Source organism: Anolis sagrei, chromosome 12 (genome assembly GCF_037176765.1).
Source record: "Anolis sagrei isolate rAnoSag1 chromosome 12, rAnoSag1.mat, whole genome shotgun sequence".
In the NCBI taxonomy this organism is placed as follows: domain Eukaryota; kingdom Metazoa; phylum Chordata; class Lepidosauria; order Squamata; family Dactyloidae; genus Anolis; species Anolis sagrei.
Genome location: NC_090032.1, coordinates 6,610,704 through 6,631,542, shown reverse-complemented (window position 1 = coordinate 6,631,542; position 20,839 = coordinate 6,610,704). Strand labels below are relative to the sequence as shown.

The following is a 20,839-nucleotide window of genomic DNA, read 5'->3' as shown; positions in this document are numbered from 1 at the left end:
ATTGACCTACCGTCTGTGCAGGGTTCCATACTTTGCACTTTAACAACACAACCGTTCAATGCTAAGGCTTCCCACCAAAATGGAACTGTAGAGGAGAGTCTACTGAACAAGCCAGTACTTGCCGCATACGTTGCTTAAGTCGCATTGACTGACTGTCTGTGCAGGGTTCCATACTTCGCACTTTAACAACACAACCGTTCAATGCTAAGGCTTCCTGCCAAAATGGAACTGTAGAGGAGAGTCTACTGAACAAGCCAGTACCTGCCACATACCAGTACTGCCATCTCTTGAGGAGTTATGAAGGTGGAGGCATTACTTTTCACTTTAACATTACAACTGTTCAATGCTAAGGCTTCCCGCCAAAATGGAACTGTAGAGGAGAGTCTACTGAACAAGCCAGTACCTCCCGCATACCAGTATCGCCATCTGTTGAGGAGTTACGAAGGTGGAGGCATTACTTTTCACTTTAACAATACAACTGTTCAATGCTAAGGCTTCCTGCCAAAATGGAACTGTAGAGGAGAGTCTACTGAACAAGCCAGTACCTGCCGCATACCAGTACTGCCATCTCTTGAGGAGTTACGAAGGTGGAGGCATTACTTTTCATTCAAACCTCATATAATAAACATTCTCGGCATCAGGAGACAGGCCGCAAAGAGACATGCGCGGAGTCAGGTGTTGATGGGACGCCTTGTTTTAATTACACATTAGGCGACAGAAGCATTGCCGGAGGATCCGGAAGGAAAAGACAAGAAGAGGAAGGTTGGACGGAGACACAAGGGGCTGCCTTGCAACAATTCGTTCTTTCTTCCTCGGATCCAAAAACGAGAGGAATCTGATCACTAGCTGACATTGAAAACAGAAGAATGCCTCCATTTTTAATCTGGTTTGCTGTAGTAGGCAACCAGACTCCAAAAAGATATATTCAGGCGTTGCATCAAGTTAATTTTCAGCTTTTTTAGGGGGACATGCGCAGTGCAACTGTAGTGCATCGATTCCACTTTTGCTGGCGCACTACTATTAATAGTGTAAGCAAAGAGACTCGGACTTTGCTGGAGGGAGCAAACCACAAACCCAAGGGTTTTGCAAGATGCCACAGTTCGGCACTTTTGCACTATAATTGCACCGTGCAAAAGGGCAGGAAAGGGCAAGAAAACATACCCACAGTGCAACTGTAGTGCATCGATTCCACTTTTGCTGGCGCACTACTATTAGTGTAAGCAAAGGGACTTGGACTTTGCTGGAGGGAGCAAACCACAAACCCAAGGGCTTTGCAGGATGCCGCAGTTCGGCGCTTTTGCACTATAATTGCACAGTGCAAAAAGGCAGGATAGGGCAAGAAAACACACCCACGGTGCAACTGTAGTGCATCGATTCCACTTTTCTTGGTGCACTACTAATAATAGTGTAAGCAAAGGGGCTCGGACTTTGCTGGAGGGAGCAAACCACCAACCGAAGGGATGACACAGTTCGGCGCTTCTGGCAGAATCACGGCACTATAATTGCACCGTGCAAAAGGGCAGGATAGTGCAAGAAAACACACTCACAGTGCAACTGTAGTGCATCGATTCCACTGTTGCTGGCGCACTACTAATAATAGTGTAAGCAAAGGGACTCAGACTTTTCTGGCAGAATCACGGCACTATAATTACACTGTGCAAAAGGGCAGGATAGTGCAAGAAAACACATCCACAATGCAACTGTAGTGCATCGATTCCACTTTCGCTGGCGCACTACTAATAATAGTGTAAGCAAAGGGACTCTGACTTTGCTAGAGGGAGCAAACAACAAACCAAAGGGATGACGCAGTTTGGTGCTTCTGGCGGAATCACGGTACTACAATGCACCGTGCAAAAGGGCAGGATAGTGCAAGAAAACACACCCACCGTGCAACTGTAGTGCATCAATTCCACTTTCACTGGCGCACTACTAATAATAGTGTAAGCAAAGGGACTTGGACTTTGCTGCAGGGAGCAAACAGCAAACCGAAGGGATGACGGAGTTCGGCGCTTCTGCGGAATCACGGCACTATAATTGCACCGTGCAAAAGGGCAGGATAGGGCAAGAAAACACACTCACAATGCAACTGTAGTGCATCGATTCCACTTTTGCTGGTGCACTACTAATAATAGTGTAAGCAAAGGGACTCGGACTTTGCTGGAGGGAGCAAACAACAAACCCAAGGGCTGCAGTTTGGCGCTTTTGCACTATAATTGCACCGTGCAAAAGGGCAGGAAAGGGCAAGAAAAAACACCCACAGTGCAACTGTAGTGCATCAATTCCACTTTTGCTGGCGCACTACTAATAGTGTAAGCAAAGGGACTCAGACTTTTCTGGTGGAATCACAGCACTATAATTGCACCGTGCAAAAGGGCAGGAAAGGGCAAGAAAAAACACCCACAGTGCAACTGTAGTGCATCAATTCCACTTTTGCTGGCGCACTACTAATAATAGTGTAAGCAAAGGGGCTTGGACTTTGCTGGAGGGAGCAAACAACAAACCGAAGGGATGACACAGTTCGGTGCTTCTGGTGGAATCACGACACTATAATTGCACCGTGCAAAAGGGCAGGAAAGGGCAAGAAAAAACACCCACAGTGCAACTGCAGTGCATCGATTCCACTTTTGCTAGCGCGCTACTAATAATAGTGTAAGCAAAGGGACAAAGACTTTTCTGGCGGAATCCGACGCAGTTCGGCGCTTATGGCGGAATCACAGCACTATAATTGCACCGTGCAAAAGGGCAGGATAGGGCAAGAAAACACACCCACGGTGCAACCGTAGTGCATCGATTATACTTTTCCTGGCGCACTACTAATGATAGTGTAAGCAAAGGGACTTGGACTTTGCTGCAGGGAGCAAACAATAAACTGAAGGGATGACGCAGTTTGGCGCAGTTCGGCGCTTTTGCACTATAATTGCACCATGCAAAAGGGCAGGAAAGGGCAAGAAAACACACCCACGGTGCAACCGTAGTGCATCGATTACACTTTTGCTGGCGCACTACTAATAATAGTGTAAGCAAAGAGACTTGGACTTTGCTGGAAGGAGCAAACAACAAACCAAAGGGATGACGCAGTTTGGCGCACTTCGGCGCTTTTGCACTATAATTGCACCGTGCAAAAGGGCAGGATAGGGCAAGAAAACACACCCACGGTGCAACCGTAGTGCATCGATTATACTTTTCCTGGCGCACTACTAATGATAGTGTAAGCAAAGGGACTTGGACTTTGCTGCAGGGAGAAAACAATAAACCGAAGGGATGACGCAGTTCGGCGCTTCTGGCAGAATCACGGCACTATAATTGCACCGTGCAAAAGGGCAGGAAAGCACTTCAGGCAATAAATAGAAAGATTTAGGGATTGGGGGAAAATTGGGCCACAAGAAAGTCTCTCGAAACACACAAGGGATCTCCCAATCGGGGTGGGAGGAAGGGCTGCAATCCGTATTTCTGACCCCGCGTTATTCCGCCGCTTCCCTCGTTGACGTCCTGCATTATCGCATTTCCTCCAGACGAATAATTCCTGGATTCGTTGTGAAGTTGTCACCATCGTGCAGGCGGGAGGGTAAGAACAAGGGACCCCCAACGAGGAGCGAAAATCCCAGAAGGAAAGAGAGATTAACCGGGGTCGGGCAGCTGAGCAGTGGAGAGTCCCCTCAGAGCTTGAAGATCTCGTCCTCTTGGTCGCGGATGGAGTCGGCGCGGGCGATTTTGGTGAGCGGGACAGGGCCAAGGAGGGCCCGCTGCTGGCTGCGCGGAGACAGCTCGTTCTGGTAAGAGGAAGAGGAGGAGGAAGAGGAGAGCGTGTGGACGGTCCATTCCGCATCGTCCTTGGAAGCCCTGCAAGAGAAGCAGACACATAGAATCATAGAATCATAGAATCAAAGAGTTGGAAGAGACCTCATGGGCCATCCAGTCCAACCCCATTCTGCCAAGAAGCAGGAATATTGCATTCAAAGCACCCCTGACAGGTGGCCATCCAGCCTCTGCTTAAAAGCTTCCAAAGAAGGAGCCTCCACCACACTCCGGGGCAGAGAGTTCCACTGCTGAACGGCTCTCACAGTCAGGAAGTTCTTCCACAGGTCAGGTTTCCATCACTGTCGGAGCAGATTCCCAATCTTGGGAATCCTCGTGGACAACAAGGTAAACATGAGCCAACAATGTGATGCGACGGCAAAATAAGCCAACGGGATTTCGGCCTCTATAGTGTCTAGATCTCAGGGAAGTCGTGCTACCGTGCTCTATTCTGCCTTGGTTACACCACACCTGGAATACTGGTGAGGTTGGGGGGATTGATTTTGTCATTTGGGAGTTGTAGTTGCTGGGATTTATAGTTCACCTACAATCAAATTGCATTCTGAACTCCACCAATGATGGAATTGAGCCAAACTTGGCACACAGAACTTCCATGCCCAACAGAAAATACTGGAAGGCTTTGGTGGGCATTGACCTTGAGTTTGGGATTTGTAGTTCACCTACATCCAGAGAGCACTGTTTGCCGACAATCAAAGGGCATTCTGAACTCCACCAATGATGGAATTAAGCCAAACTTGGCACACAGAACTTCCATGCCCAACAGAAAATACTGGAAGGCTTTGGTGGGAATTGACCTTGAGTTTGGGATTTGTAGTTCACCTACATCCAGAGAGAACTGTGGGCTCAAACAATGACCAAACTTGGCACGAATACTCAATATGCCCAAATGTGTACACTGGTGGAGTTTGGGGAAAATAGACTTTGACATTTAAGAGTTGTAGTTGCTGGAATTTATAGTTCGCCTACAATCAAAGGGCATTCTGAACTCCACCAACGATGGAATTGAACCAAACTTGGCACACAGAATTCCCGTGACCAACAGAAAATACTGGAAGGCTTTGGTGGGCATTGACATTGAGTTTGGGATTTGTAGTTCACCTACATCCAGAGAGTACTGTGGGCTCAAAAAATGATGAATCTGGACCAAACTTGGCACAAATACTCAATATGCCCAAATGTGAACACTGGTGGAGTTTGGGGAAAATAGACCTTGATATTTGGGAGTTGTAGTCGCTGGGATTTATAGTTCGCCTACAATCAAAGGGCATTCTGAACTCCACCAACGATGGAATTGAACCAAACTTGGCACACAGAACTCCCGTGACCAACCAAAAATACTGGAAGGATTTGGTGGGCATTGACCTTGAGTTTGGAATTTGTAGTTCACTTACATCCAGAGAGCACTGTGGGCTCAAACAATGACCAAACTTTGCACGAATACTCAATATGCCCAAATGTGGAGTTTGGGGAAAATAGCCTTGACATTTGGGAGTTGTAGTTGCTGGGATTTATAGTTCGCCTACAATCAAAGAGCATTCTGAACTCCACCAACAGTGGAATTGAACCAAACTTGTCACACATTATTAATTTTATTAATAATAAATAAAATAATAATAATAAAGCATATATTATTACTATTATTATTATTATTGATCCTCATCCCCTTTCGCAACTTGGCTCGCTTACACCGAGCCACCTAAATCTGGGTTGCATCATGTAAAAGCCATCGTTTTCAAATTACAAGTGAGACGAAAAGGCACTCACAGGCTCTCCCCGTCCCGCAGCTTCTTGGTGGCGGCCTGCTTCGAGCGGCGGATCTCAGAGTCCAGTTTGAAGAGGAAGTCCGAGGCTGAGAGGTCATGTTTGGGGACGCCGCTCGAGGACCCGTTCTTCCGAGGGTGCTTCTGCTTCTTGGGGGTTTCGGGGACTCCAGGTCCCAGCTCATCTCCCGCTTTTGCGGTTGTGGCCTGCTCTCCCTCCTCCTTCTCCTCTTCGTCCTCGTCAAGGTTCAACCCGTTCGACAAGGACTTCGGCTCCATCGGCACTGGGATGAAGAGAGTCTTTTTCAGGAAAATGGAGTCGTTGGTGTAGAGACGGTTGGCCCGCTTGATCTGCTCGGTCTGGAATCGGATCAGAAAGGCGGTTAAGCGAAACGATAGCTCAATGCTCCTCTATCTATCTATCTATCTATCTATCTATCTATCTATCTATCTATCTATCTATCTCTGTCGTCTATCTGTCTGTCTATCCATCCATCCATCCATCCATCAATTCATCCATCCATGTCCTCTCTCTCTCACTCTCTCTATCTATCTATCTATCTATCTATCTATCTATTTGTCAATCTATCTGTCTATCTATCTATCTATCTCTGTTGTCTATCTATCCATCCATCCATCCAACCAACCATCTATCCATTCATCCATCCCTGTCCTCTATCTATTTCTCCATCCATCCATCCATCCATCCATCCATCCATCCATCCATCACCTCTATCTATCTATCTATCTATCTATCCATCCATTCATCCATCCCTGTCGTCTATTTCTCCAACCATCCATCCATCCATCCATCCATCCATCCATCCATCCATGTCCTCTATCTATCTATCTATCTATCTATCTATCCATCCATCCATCCATCCAACCATCTATCCATTCATCCATCCCTGTCCTCTATCTATTTCTCCATCCATCCATCATCCATCCATCCATCCATCCATCCATCCATCCATCACATCTATCTATCTATCTATCTATCTATCTATCTATCTATCTATCTATCAATCCATCTATCAATTCATCCTTCCCTGTCCTCTATCTATTTCTCTATCCATCTATCCATCCATCTATGTCCTCTATCTATCTATCTATCTATCTATCTATCTATCTCTGTCGTCTATCTATCTATCCATCCATCCATCTATCTATCCATTCATCCTTTCCTGTCCTCTATCTATTTCTCTATCCATCCATCCATCCATCCATGTCCTCTATCCATCCATCCATCTATTTATCTATCTATCTATCTCTGTTGTCTATCTATCTATCTATCTATCTATCTATCTATCTATCTATCTATCTCTCCATCCATCTATCCATTCATCCATTCCTGTCCTCTATCTATTGCTCTATCTATCCATCCATCCATCCATGTCCTCTATCTATCTATCTATCTATCTATCTATCATCTATCTCTGTCGTCTATCCATCCATCCATCCATCCCTGTCCCCTATCTATGTCCTAGTGTCCAGAACAGCCTTCCCCCTCCTCAATGGGAAATCCTTTCAAATATGTAAACATGACTCTCAACTTTCACTTTTGCTTCTCCAGCTCCCAAAGTCACTCCTTCTAGTTTTTCAGACCTTTGATCACGGCGATTGCTCTTCTCAACGAAAATAATGTTATGGTTAGGGGGTCAACACAACTTCTTTGACATGGACTGTAGTCAAGCCACGCCATGGATACTCATGCTATGTATCCATGCAATGATGTGCCAAGACTCACCGTGACCCCGTACTTGACCGCCAGGCCTTGGAGGGTATCCCCAGGTTCGAGGCGATGCTCCAGCCGCCTTTCCCGCACGGGCGAGCTGACTGTCTTGACCAGGCTGCCATAGGATCGGGTCCGGCTCCCTTGCAGCAACCCGGCTCCTCCGGGGGAAGCGGGCTTCGACGGAGAGGACATCCCTTTTCCCCCCAAAATAAATAAATCCCTAAAGACCTTTCCAGGGCGTGACCCTAAAGGGCCCTAAAACTTGACTCCAAAGGTCTTTTGAAGGCCCTAAAAGCTTGATCCTAAAGGTCCTTCCAAGACCCTAGAAGTTTGATCCGAAAGGTCCTTCCAAGACCCTAGAAGCTTGACCCCAAAGGCCTTCTCCAAGACCCCAAAAGCTTGACTTCAAAGATCTTTCCAAGATCCCAAAAACTTGACCCCAAAGGTCCTTCCAAGGCCCTAGAAGCTTGATCCCAAAGGTCCTTCCAAGTCCCTAGAAGCTTGACCCTAAAGGCCTTTCCAAGACCCCAAAAGCTTGATCCTAAAGGTCCTTCCAAGTCCCTAGAAGGTTGACCCCAAAGACCTTTCCAGAGACCCAGAAGCTTCACCCTAAAGGGCCATAAAAGCTTGACCCCAAAAGGTCCTTCCAAGTCCCCAGAAGCTTGATCCGAAAGGCCTTCTCCAAGACCTCAAAAGCTAGACCCCAAAGGTCCTTCCAAGATCCCAAAAGCTTGACCACAAAGGCCTTCTCCAAGACACCAGAAGCTTGACCCTAAAGGTCCTTCCAAGTCCCTAGAAGCTTGACCCTAAAGGTCCTTCCAAGACCCTAAAAGCTTGACCCTAAAGGCCTTCTCCAAGACCCCAAAAGCTTGATCCCAAAGGTCCTTCCAAGTCCCTAGAAGCTTGATCTGAAAGACCTTCTCCAAGACCTCAAAAGCTTGACCCTAAAGGTCCTTCCAAGTCCCTAGAAGCTTCACCCCAAAGGTCCTTCCAAGTCCCTAGAAGGTTGACCCTAAAGACCTTTCCAGGGACCCAGAGGCTTCACCCTAAAGGGCCCTAAAAGCTTGACCCTAAAGGCCTTCTCCAAGACACCAAAAACTTCACCCCAAAGGTCCTTCCAGGTTCTTAGAAGCTTGATCCGAAAGACCTTCTCCAAGATCTCAAAAGCTTGACCCCAAAGGCCTTCTCCAAGACCCCAAAAGCTTGACCCCAAAGGCCTTCTCCAAGACCCCAAAAGCTTGACCCCAAAGGCCTTCTCCAAGACCCTAAAACCCAGCAAGACCCCTAAGTTTGGACCCCACTTCTTGCCATGGTGGAGTGGCCCTTCTAAAGGCCCATCGTCCCCGTCTCAAAAGGTAAACAAAGCCCTGCCAACCTTGATCTATCTCTCTAGGTATCTACCCAGGATCCACAAACCTCCCCGCCAGCTTTGATCAAGCCTTTTCCAATCCAATTCAGATCTATTGATCTCCAATCCCAATCAATTTCCTGGCTCATAAGAGGAGACCACAACCAATGGTCTCCTCTTGGACACCCAACCCTATGTAGATATCTATATATATCTATATAATATATATATATTGATTATAATTATATATAATTATATATGCAATATAATTCTATATATATATATAGAATATAATTATATATAAATAGATATAATTTCCCCAGAAATATGTCTGTTTTGGTTCCAGCCACAGACAGATGTCAATCACCCATCACCCCTGCTGCCAATCAATAAGGATCAATGGCTCCAAAGAGGATACTTATCAATAGAGAGAGATTCTCCCAGCCAAGAAGCTGTTGGACCCAAAGCCTGCCTTGCAACCGACTCCCAAGCCCCGCCTCCCCTCCCGCGCAAAGGATCCTGGGATTTGTAGTCTTTGCACTCAAAACACTTTGGAAGCCAGGAAAATAAAATCAAACCCTTTCTCTCCTTTCCTTCCAATTTGAAACCCCCAAATCCAGGCAATTTGCACCCAATCCAGGCAAATTTTGCATTTAGGGGAAAGATATAAGTGATTTTGGGAGAAAGGACTACATTTCCCATCATGCTCCATTTTGAGCAAGGCATGATGGGAGATGTAGTTCTTTCCCCTCTCCAGGAAGTAAACAAGGGAAAGAAAGAGCCCAGAGGCATTTCGGGCAATGCAGTCTCTTGGAAGCAAAGCCCTGATTGGTGCAAGCAACTGAGAGTTGTAGTGCATGCTGGGAGTTGTAGTGCACACTGGGAGTTGTAGTCCTGGGATGTTTGCAACGCTAGAAGGTAAACATTGCATTGTTTGGAGGTGATGCAGTTTCTTAGAAGCAGAGCCCTGATTGATGCAAACAATTGGGGGTTTTAGTGCATGCTGGGAGTTGTAGTGCACAATGGGAGTTGTAGTCCTGGGATGTTTGCAACGCTAGAAGGGAAGCAGAGATTATTTGGGAGCAGTGCAGTCTCTTAGATGCAGTGCCCTGAGTAGTGCAAACAACAGAGAGTTGTAGTGCATGCTGGGAGTTGTAGTGCACAATGGGAGTTGTAGTCCTGGGATGTTTGCAACGCTAGAAGGTAAGCATTGCATAGTTTGGGGGTGATGCAGTCTCTCAGAAGCAGAGCCCTGTTTGGTGCAAGCAATTGGGGGTTTTAATGCATGCTGGGAGTTGTAGTGCACAATGGGAGTTGTAGTCCTGGGATTTTTGCAACTTTAGAAGGGAAACCTTGCATAATTTGGGGTGTTTTTTCTTTTATTTTAGGGGGAAAGGATGTCCTTCAAGAGGGAAGGAGACGACCCCAGCCAACTCAACGTCCTCAAGGTGAGTGGGAAAGGAAGTGGGGGCAAAAGAGGGGTCCATTTGGGGGTAAAATGCCATATTATTCCTTTGGAAAGGGTCCATGCTGTTTCCCATGTTGAATAGTTGCCATTTCCTGCAAAATCCAGATCCTATGTAAGCCACCCAAAGCACTCTGCACATGCTCAGTGGCTGCCTTGCCTTTTAGTTTGCTGGAAAGCACAGGGCACCTCTGAGCCAAGGACTATGTAAACAAGCCACCCAAAGCACTTTGCACATGCTCAGTCGCTATTTTGCCTTGCCTTTTTGCTTGCTGGAAAGCACAGGGTGCCTCTGAGCATGTACAGAGTGCTCCCAGCCTGCAGAGTTTGGCCACAGTGCATGTACACTGCATTATAATATAATATATTGTATATGCATATAATGTTTATAATATTATTAGCTGTACCTGCCACGCGTTGCTGTGGCCAAACTTCCCTCCTTCTTTCTCTCCTTTCTTCCTTCCTTCTTTCCTTCCTTTCCTCTTTTTCTTTCCCTTCTTCTTTCTTTCTTCCCTACCTGTTTCTTTTCTCGCTTCCTTTGCTCTGTGGTTCCATCCTTCCTTGTCTCCTTTCTTCCTTCCCTCTCTCTTTCTCTCTTTTGCTCCTTCTCTCCTTCTTTCCCTCTTTCCCTTTTTTATTTCATTCTTTCTCTTTCCTTCCTTCCCTCCTTTCTTCCTTCCTTCTATATACCCTTCTTTCCTTCCTTCTCTCCTTCCCTCTTTCTCTCCCTCCTTCTCTCCTTCCTTCTCCATTTTTTCCCTTCCTTCTCTTTTCCCCTCCTTCTTCTCTCTCTCCTTCCTTCTCTACTTTTCTTTCTTTCCTTCCTTCTTTCTCTCCTTCCCTCCTTCTTTCCCTCCTTCTCTCCTTCCTTCTTTCTCTATCCTTTTTTCTTTCCTTCTCAATCTTCCCTCCTTCTTCTCTCCCTCTTTCTCTCCCACCTTCCTTCTCTACCTTTCTTTCTTTCTTTCCTTCTTTCCTTCCTTCTCTCCTTCCCTCTTTCTCTCCTTCCTTCTATTTTTCCCTCCTCCTTCTCTCTCTCCTTCCTTCTCTACTTTTCTTTCTTTCCTTCTTTCACTCCTTCCCTCCTTCTTTCCCTCTTTCTCTCCTTCTTTTTCTATCCTTCTTTTTTCTTTCCTTCCCTCCTTCTTCTCTCCCTCTTTCTCTCCCACCTTTCTTCTCTACCCTTCATTCTTTCCTTCCTTCTCTCCTTCCCTCTTTCTCTCCCTCCTTCTCTCCTTCCTTCACCATTCTTTTTTTCCTTCCTTCTCTTTTTCCCTCCTTCTTCTCTCTCTCCTTCCTTCTCTACCTTTCTTTCTTTCCTTCCTTCTCTCCTTCCCTCTTTCTCTCCCTCCTTCTCTCCTTCCTTCTCCATTCTTTTTTTCCTTCCTTCTCTTTTTCCCTCCTTCTTCTCTCCCTCCTTCCTTCTCTATCCTTCTTTTTCCTTCCCTCCTTCTTCTCTCCCTCTTTCTCTCCCTTCTTCCTTCTCTGCCTTTCTTTCCTTCTTTCTCTCCCTCCTTCTCTCCTTCCTTCCTTCCTTCCTTCTTTCCGTGTATGTGTTGTGTGTGTGTGTAGGTATATAGGTGTGTTTGTGTATATATGTGTGGTTTTGCGCGTGCATTGTAATGTTTTGGTTTTGTGTTGTTTTTTGGCTTTTAAGTCCCTTCTGTTGTGTTTTTCATTGTTTTTAGGAGTGATGGCCACTCGTTGGCCTGAGAGGCGTCTTGTGTCCAAATTTGGCTTCTAGGAATTGTGGGAGTTGTAGTCCAAAACACCTGGAGGGAGAGCCGAAGTTTGCCCATGCCTGGTATAGATGCACTGTGGAAATAACTGGGGTAGCAGTGGCCAAACTCTGCAGGCTGGGTGCACTCTGTGCATGCTCAGAGGTGCCCTGTGCTTCCAGCAGGCAAAAAGGCAAGGCAAGGCACCCACTGAGCATGTGCAGAGTGCTTTGGGTGGCCTGTTTGTCTTAAAGTTTTCCTTCCTTTTAAAATCTTTTTCTTCTCCTCCAGAAAAGAAGAGTTGCGGACCTTTTGGCCAACTATATCCCGGAAGACGAAGCCTTGCTCCTGAGAGATGGCAGGTCAGCATCCCTCTCTCTTCCTTCCTCCTTTCCTCCCTTCATCCCCTCCCTTTGCTTCCTCTTTCCCTTTCCTCCTTCCTTCTCCCAATTTGTTTTTTCTACCATTCTTCCTCCCATCTTCCTTCTTCTCATCTCTCTCCTTCCTTCCTTCTCTCAATCCCTTCTCCTTCCTTCCTTCCTTCCTTCCTTCCTTCCTTCCTTCCTTCCTTCCCTCCTTCCACCTATCGTACTCCTTGCTTCCTCCTCTCTTAATCTTTCCTTCCTTCTCTCACTCCCTTCTCATTCTTTCCTACCTTTCTTCCCTCCTTCCTTCTTTCCACTCCCTTCTTCCACTTCTTAATCTCTCTCTCTCTCCTTCCTTCCTTCTCTAAATCCCTTCTCCTCCCTTCCTCCCCTATTTCCTTCCCTCCTTCCATCTATCTCAGTATCTCTCCTTCCTTCCTTCTCTCACAATCCTCCCTTCCTTCCTTTTTCACCTCCCTCCTTCCACTTCTTAATCTCTCTCCTTCCTTCTCTCAATCCCTTCTCCCTCCTTCCTTCCTTCCTTCCTTCCTTCCTTCCTTCCTTCCTTCCCTCCTTCCACCTATCGCACTCCTTGCTTCCTCCTCTCTTAATCTTTCCTTCCTTCTCTCAATCCCTTCTCATTCCTTCCTACCTTTCTTCCCTCATTCTTTCTTTCCCTTCCCTTCTTCCACCTCTTAATCTCTCTCTCTCCTTCCTTCCTTCCTTCTCTAAATCCCTTCTCCTTCCTTCCTTCCTTCCTTCCTTCCTTCCTTCCTTCCTTCCTTCCCTCCTTCCCTCCCTCCCTCCCTCCCTCCCTCTTCCACTTATCTCAGTCTCTCTCCTTCCTTCCTTCTCTCTCAATCCCTTCTCCTTCCTTTCTTCCCTTCTTCCACCTATCTCAATCTTGCTTCCTTCTCTCTCCTTCTTTCCTTCCTTCCTTCTTTCTCTTCCCACCTTCCACCTCAATCTCTCTCTCCCACCTTCCTTCCTTCCTTCCTTCAATCCCTTCTCATTCTTTCCTTCCTACCTTCTTTCCTTCTTTCCCTTCCCTCCTTCCACCTCTTAATCTCTCTCTCCTTCCTTCCTTCCTTCCTTCTCTCAATCCCTTCTCCTTCCTTCCCTTTCCTTCCTTCCCCAATCCCTTCTCTTTCTTTCTTTCCTTCCCTTCCCTTCCCTCCTTCCACCTCTTAATCTCTTTCTCCTTCCTTCCTTCCTTCCCCTCAATCCCTTCTCCTTCCTTCCTTCCTTCTCTCAATCCCTTCTCCTTCCTTCCTTCCTTCCCCCAATCCCTTCTCATTCTTTCCTTCCTTCCTTCCTTCCTTCCTTCCTTCCTTCCTTCCTTCCTTCCTTCTTTCCCTTCCCTCCTTCCACCTCTTAATCCCTCTCTCCTTCCTTCCTTTCTTCCCTCCTTCCCTCCCTCCTTCCACCTATCTCAGTCTCTCTCTCCTTCCTCCCTTCTCTCAATCCCGTCTCCTTCCTCCCTTCCTTTCCTTCTTTCTCCTCGCCTGCCAATACTCTGCCTTTTTCTTAGCAGGGTACTGAGTTCTAGTTCACTGAGTGTTTTCCTCCCCATCACCTTCTGTCCCAGGTACAGCTGCAGCGTCTGCTTCCACAGGCCAGTCTTTGACACTCTTGACATGCTCACGGTCCACCGTTCCGGGAAGAAGCACCTGCTCAGTAAGTCATAGTTCTGCAGCCACTCTGGGCTGGGAATGATGGGAGTTGTAGTCAGCCACAGTGTTGTGTGAAAGAACAGGAAGGTCTGGGATTTGACTGTTGACATGAGTAAACACTAGGGGACCCTGGGATTTGTAGTTCTCTTTGGGATTTGACTGTTGACATGACTAAACACTAGGGGATCCTGGGATTTGTAGTTCTCTTTGGCAGAGGAAGGTCAGGGATTTGACTGTTGACATGCCTAAACACTAAGGGATCCTGGGATTTGTAGTTCTCTTTGGCAGAGGAAGGTCTGGGATTTGCTTGTTGACATGCCTAAACACTAAGAGATCCTGGGATTTGTAGTTCTCTTTGGGATTTGACTGTTGACATGACTAAACACTAGAGGATCCTGGGATTTGTAGTTCTCTTTGGCAGAGGAAGGTCTGGGATTTGCCTGTTGACATGACTAAACACTAGAGGATCCTGGGATTTGTATTCTCTTTGGGATTTGACTGTTGACATGACTAAACATTGGGGGATCCTGGGATTTGTAGTTCTCTTTGGGATTTGACTGTTGACATGACTAAACACTAGAGGATCCTGGGATTTGTAGTTCTCTTTGGCAGAGGAAGGTCTGGGATTTGACTGTTGGCGTGACTAAACACTAGGGGATCCTGGGATTTGTAGTTCTCTTTGGGATTTGACTGTTGACATGACTAAACATTAGGGGATCCTGGGATTTGTAGTTCTCTTTGGCAGAGAAGGTAAAAGTCCCTTGTAAGGACTACAACTTCCATGGCATCGAGCCATGGCAGTTCGAGCGATATCAACTTTGTAATTCATTCCCTCTCCATAAATATATATATATCATAGGTTTGCAGAAGTTTTACGGGAAGAAGCGTTCCCTTGAGAACGAAATCGAGAAGCGCCAGCACGAAGCCTACCTCCAAGCGGAAGCTTCCGGGTCACAGGTAAATCTGAACTCCTTCCCAACTGGACCTTTCAAGGGACCCTATTGTGCCTTTAGTTGAAACATTCCTGTTTGCAGATTGCAAAAATGGAGAATATTTAGATATACTTTGGGAAATGTGGAATATTTTGCTATTCTTTGGAAAGTATAGAATATTTTGCTGTACTTTGGAAAATGTAGAATATTTTAATATAGTTTGGCAAATGTAAAATATTTTGATCTACTTTGGAAAATGTAGAATATTCTGATATACTTTGGAAAATGGAAAATACTTTGTTATACTTTGGAAAATGGAAAATATTTAGATTTACTTTGGAAAATGGAGAATATTTTGATACACTTTGGAAAACGTAAAATATTTTAATATACTTTGGGAAACGTAGAATATTTAGATATACTTTGGAAAATGGAGAATATTTAGATATACTTTAGAAAATGTAAAATATTTTTATGTACTTTAGAATATTTTGATACTTTGGAAAACGGAAAATATTTTGATACATTTTAGAAAACGTAGAATATTTTGATACACTTTGGAAAATGGAAAATATTTTGATATACTTTGGAAAATATAGAATATTTTGATATACTTTGGAAAATGGAAAATATTTTGATATACTTTGGAAAATATAGAATATTTTGATATACTTTGGAAAATGGAAAATATTTTGATATACTTTGGAAAATAGAAAATATTTTGATATACTTTGGTATACTTTAGAAAATGGAAAATATTTTGATATACTTTAGAAAGTATAAAATATTTTGATACAATTTGGAAAATGTAGACTATGGAAAATATTTTAATATAGTTTGGAAAATGTACAATATTTAGATATACTTTGGAAAACGTAGAATATTTTGGCATAAAATATTTTGATACACTTTGGAAAAGGTAGAATATTTTGATACACTTTGGGAAACGTAGAATATTTTGATATACTTTAGAAAATAGAAAATATTTTGATATACTTTAGAAAATGGAGAATATTTTGATACACTCTAGAAAATGTAGAATATTATAATATACTTTGAAAAACGTAAAATATTTTGATATACTTTGGGAAATGTAAAATATTTTGCTATATTTTAGAAAATGGAAAATATTTTGATATACTTTGGAAAATGTAAAATATTTTGATATACTTTGGAAAATGGAGAATATTTTGATATACTTTGGAAAATGGAGAATATTTTGATATACTTTGGAAAATGGAGAATATTTTGATATACTTTGGAAAATGGAGAATATTTTGAAATAATTTGGGAAATGTGAAATATTTTGATATACTTTAGAAAACGTAAAATAAATATTTTGATATACTTTGGAAAATGGAGAATATTTTGATGTAGTTTTGAAAATGTAAAATACTTTCATATACTTTAGAAAATATAAAATATTTAGATATACTTTGGAAAATGGAGAATATTTAGATATACTTTGGAAAACATAAAATATTTTGATATACGTTGGAAAATGTAAATAATTTTGAGAAACTTTGGAAAATGGAAAATATTTTTATGTGCTTTAGAATATTTTTATATACTTTGGGAAATGGAGAATATTTTGATACACTTTAGAAAATGTAGAATATTTTGATATTCAGAATATTTTGATATATTTTAGAAAATGTAAAATATTTTGATATACTTTGGAAAATATAGAATATTTTGATATACTTTGGAAAATGTAGAATATTTTGATATTCAGAATATTTTGATATACTTTGGAAAATGTGAAATATTTTGATATACTTTGGGAAATGTGAAATATTTTGTTGGTTTTGTCTCCCTTCAGACGACCCCTGGCCCGGCTCCTTTACTTGCATCGACCAAGAAAATCACCCAAAATGCTTTATTGAAAGCCGCCCCGTATAACAGTTGTTGTCGGCGGACGAGGTGAGGAAAAGGAGACTTTTTAGTTCGTCGATACTTTCGGGGAATTTTTGCTGATCCCAGGAATCATATATTGTTGTTTACTTGGGACAGGGAGACCGGAAGCGAGCCAAACCCAAGTAACTCCCGGATCCATATGTTATCGCAACACGCCAAGAAGGAAGACGGGTCCGAGTCCGGGAACTCTGCGCCAACGAAGGCGGAAAACGAACCCGCTATCACGGAAACCGTACAAACAGTGCATCTTCCAGGGTCAGGTAATACTGGAAGGGTTTGGTGGGCATTGACCTTGAGTTTGGGAGTTGTAGTTCACCTATGTCCAGAGAGCACTGTGGACTCAAAGAATGATAGATCTGGACCAAACTTGGCATCAATATGGCCAAATGTGAACACTGGTGGAGTTTGGGGAAAATAGACCTTCACATTTGGGAGTTGTAGTTGCTGGGATTTATAGTTCACCTACCATCAAAGAGCATTATGAACTCCACCAATGATAGAATTGACCAAACTTGGCACACAGAACGCCCATGACCAACAGAAAATAGTGGAAGGGTTTGGTGGGCATTGATCTTGAGAGTTGTAGTTCACCTACATCCAGAGAGCACTGTGGAGTCAAACAATGATGGATCAGTTCAACCAATCTTGGCGTGAGTACTCAATATAGCCAAATGTGAACACTGGTGGAGTTTGGGGGAAATAAATCTTGATGTTTGTGAGTTGTAGTTGCTGGGATTTATAGTTCGCCTACAATCAAAAAGCATTCTGAACTCCACCAATGATGGAATTTATCCAAACTTGGCACACAGAACGCCCATGACCAACGGAAAATACTGGAAGGGTTTGGTGGGCATTGACCTTGAGTTTGGGAGTTGTAGTTCACCTACATCCAGAGAGCACTGTGGACTCAAACAATGATGGATCTGGACCAAACTTGGCACGAATACTCAATATGGCCAAATGTGAATGCTGGTGGAGTAATGGGAATTGTAGTTTTGTGAGGCACCAGCCCTCTTTGGCAGAGAAGGAGAAATACTGGGTTGTTGTAGGTTTTTTGGGCTATATGGCCATGTTCTGGAAACATTCTCTCCTGACGTTTCGCCTGCATCTATGGCAGGCATCCTCACTACCTCTGAGGATGCTTGCCATAGATGGAGGCGAAACATCAGGAGAGAATGCTTCTAGAACATGACTATATAGTCCGAAAAACCTACAACAACCCAGTGATTCCGGCCATGAAAGCCTTCGACAATACTTTAGAAAACTGCACTCTTGCTATCTGGAAAACCAAAACGAATTCATCTGGCTTTGGCACTTTGCACGTGGACAGAGGAACTGATTAGTGTCTGTCTTGATTTCAGATTCATTGCAAGGTTCTCCTTTAGAGAAGGAAGGCAGCCGTAGGAAAAAGGCATCCTCTCCCAAAGGCAGCGAGATCACGCCAGAAAAGCGGCGCGTCCTTGAACATTACCTGAAGCTAAAAAGGTAAGAGGCCATTATTAATATTATTAGTATTTAATAACACAACATTGGAGCGGAAATTCCTGCCGCCAGGATTAGGACATAGTGATCTTGTTAGTTGTGTGTACTAATCTCGCTGTGTGTATAATAATAATAATAATAATAATGTTATTTATTATTATTATTATTATTATTATTATTATTATTATATACACAATAAGAGTAGTACATAGTGATCTTGTTAGCTGTATACTAATCTTGCTATGTATATAATAATAATAATAATAATAATGTTTTCTTTTCAATTAATTATTATTATTATTATTATTATTATTATTATATACACAACAAGGTTACTACATAGTAATCTTGTTAGCTGTGTACTAATCTCGCTGTGTATATAATAATAATAATAATAATGATGATAATAATGTTATTTCTTTTCCAATAATTTATTATTATTATTATTATTATTATTATTATTATATACACAACAAGGTTAGTACATAGTGATCTTGTTAGCTGTGTACTAATCTTATTGTGTATTTAATAATAATGTATTATCAGCTGGAAGAGATCCCCAAAGGTCATCCAGTCCAGCTCCATTATTATTATTATTATTATTATTATTATTATTATTATTATTATTATATACACAACAAGGTTACTACATAGTGATCTTGTTAGCTGTGTACTCATCTTATTGTGTATTTAATAATAATTTATTATCAGCTGGAAGGGATCCCCAAAGGTCATCCAGTCCAGCCCCCTTAATATTATTATTATTATTATTATTATTATTATATTATTATTATTATTATTATTATTATTATTATTATATACACAACAAGGTTATTACATAGTGATCTTGTTAGCTGTGTACTAATCTTGTTGTGTATATAAGAGTAATATTTTTATTATCATTTGAAAATAAATAACATTATTATTATTATTATTATTAATTATAATATACAAAACAAGATTAGTACATAGTGATCTTGTTAGCTGTGTACTAATCTTGTGTATATAATAATAATAATAATAATAATAATAATGTTATTTATTTTCCAATAATAGTAATAAATAATTGTTATATACACAACAAGATTAGTACATATTAGTACTAGTGCAATAGTGTGTATGTACTAATCTTGTTGTATAAATAATAATAATAATAATAATAATAATAATAATGTTTTATAATAATAATAATAATAATAATAAATGTACAACAAGATTACCTGTGTACTAATTTGTAGTGTATATAATAATAATAATAATAATAATAATAATAATAATAATAATAAATGTACAAGATTACCTATGTACTAATTTGTAGTGTATATAATAATAATAATAATAATAATGTCATTTCTTTTCAAATAATAATAATTTATTATTATATACACAAGATTAGTACATAGTGATCTTGTTAGCTGTGTACTAATCTTGTTGTATATGTACAAATCTTGTTGTGTATATAATAATAATTATAATAATAATAACAATAATTATAACAATAATAATGCTATTTATTTTCTAATAATAATAATACATTATTGTTATATACACAAGATTAGTACATAGTGATCTTGTTAGCTGTGTACTAATCTTGTTGTATATGTACTAGTCTTGTTGTGTATATAATAATAATAATAGTAGTAGTAGTAGTAGTAGCAATAATAACAATGTTATTTATTTTCCAATAATAATAATTGTTGTTATATACACAAGATTAGTACATAGTGATCTTGTTAGCTATGTACTAATCTTGTTGTGTATGTAATAATAATAATAATAATAACAACAACAACAACAACAATAATAGATTCTCGTGGGTTTTTTCGGGCTATAGGGTCATGTTCTAGAGGCATTCTCTCCTGACGTTTCGCCTGCATCTATGGCAAGCATCCTCAGAGGGAGTGAGGTCTGTTGGAATTAGGAAAAAGGGTTTATATATCTGTGGAATGACCGGGGTGGGACAAAGGACTCTTCTCTGCTGGAGGAGTTGGTTCATTGTGTTTCCTTGACAAATCTGGTTTCCTTGCCTTCTTTGGCAGCTCTGGTTGGGTCCAAGATGGCACCGGGAAATGGGTCAAAGACGAGAATGCCGAATTCGACTCGGACGAAGAGGAACCTCCGCCCCTGGCGCTGTTGTGACCACTTTGCCCCAGGACGGGGCCTTTGCAGAAATGCCGCCAGCCGGGCACGTTCCCCAAAAAAAGGTTTTATTTCAGGTGATGGGCTGATGATAAAGAGGAAAATGGGTACTAATTTTGTAGGCTGCCCTTTTCTTTCTTAGAGATATAGAGTTGGAATGCACTCACAAGGGCCATCCATTGCTTGAAAGCACAATCAAAGCCTTCCCTACAGATGGCCATCCACCCTCTATTTTAAGATCTCCATAGGACATAATAGACAGACAGACAGACAGACAGATAGATAGAATCTTAAAGTTGGAAAGGAACCCAAAGGCCATCCAGTCCAACCCTCTTCTGCCAGACAGAATCCGATCCCTCCCAGCAGATGGCCATCCAGCCTCTATTTAAAGATATCCAGATGGATGGATGAATGGATGGATGGATAGATAGATAGATAGATAGATAGATAGATAGATAGATAGATAGATAGATAGATAGAATCCTAAAG

At 42.2% G+C, this 20,839-nt stretch overlaps 2 protein-coding genes across 3 annotated transcripts; one reads left to right on the top strand and one right to left on the bottom strand.

Moving 5' to 3' along the window:
- Positions 1-678: 678 nt before the first annotated feature.
- Positions 679-9,179, bottom strand: LYSMD1 (LysM domain containing 1). The gene is made up of 3 exons (XM_060758004.2): positions 7,324-9,179; positions 5,581-5,936; positions 679-3,840 (listed from the first exon to the last, which is right to left on the bottom strand). The coding sequence occupies exons 1-3, from the start codon at positions 7,501-7,503 to the stop codon at positions 3,657-3,659; spliced, it is 720 nt and encodes a 239-aa protein (XP_060613987.2). The 5' UTR covers positions 7,504-9,179; the 3' UTR covers positions 679-3,656.
- Positions 9,180-9,430: 251 nt separating this feature from the next.
- On the top strand, positions 9,431-20,464 carry SCNM1 (sodium channel modifier 1). Of its 2 annotated transcripts, none has more exons than XM_067472378.1 (9): positions 9,431-9,862; positions 10,048-10,107; positions 12,134-12,204; positions 13,796-13,884; positions 14,740-14,837; positions 16,635-16,735; positions 16,826-16,989; positions 18,115-18,214; positions 20,251-20,464. In XM_067472378.1, the coding sequence occupies exons 2-9, from the start codon at positions 10,057-10,059 to the stop codon at positions 20,348-20,350; spliced, it is 774 nt and encodes a 257-aa protein (XP_067328479.1). In that variant the 5' UTR covers positions 9,431-9,862; positions 10,048-10,056; the 3' UTR covers positions 20,351-20,464. The 2 variants fall into 2 exon arrangements, with proteins under 2 accessions (XP_067328479.1, XP_067328478.1); XM_067472377.1 differs by having other exon boundaries at positions 9,432-9,862; positions 18,091-18,214.
- The last annotated feature ends 375 nt before the right edge of the window (positions 20,465-20,839 follow it).

What these genes read in the sequence shown, in the direction of transcription:
- LYSMD1 (XM_060758004.2), bottom strand. Translation starts at nt 7,503, where the DNA reads ATGTCCTCTCCGTCGAAGCCCGCTTCCCCCGGAGGAGCCGGGTTGCTG. An exon ending in CGGTCAAGTACGGGGTCACG is followed by an intron (nt 5,937 to 7,323) that starts GTGAGTCTTGGC and finishes ATCCGATTCCAG; the next exon opens with ACCGAGCAGATCAAGCGGGC. An exon ending in CTGCGGGACGGGGAGAGCCT is followed by an intron (nt 3,841 to 5,580) that starts GTGAGTGCCTTT and finishes CTTCTCTTGCAG; the next exon opens with GGCTTCCAAGGACGATGCGG.
- SCNM1 (XM_067472377.1), top strand. Translation starts at nt 10,057, where the DNA reads ATGTCCTTCAAGAGGGAAGGAGACGACCCCAGCCAACTCAACGTCCTC. An exon ending in CGGAAGCTTCCGGGTCACAG is followed by an intron (nt 14,838 to 16,634) that starts GTAAATCTGAAC and finishes GTCTCCCTTCAG; the next exon opens with ACGACCCCTGGCCCGGCTCC. An exon ending in CATTACCTGAAGCTAAAAAG is followed by an intron (nt 18,215 to 20,250) that starts GTAAGAGGCCAT and finishes CTTCTTTGGCAG; the next exon opens with CTCTGGTTGGGTCCAAGATG.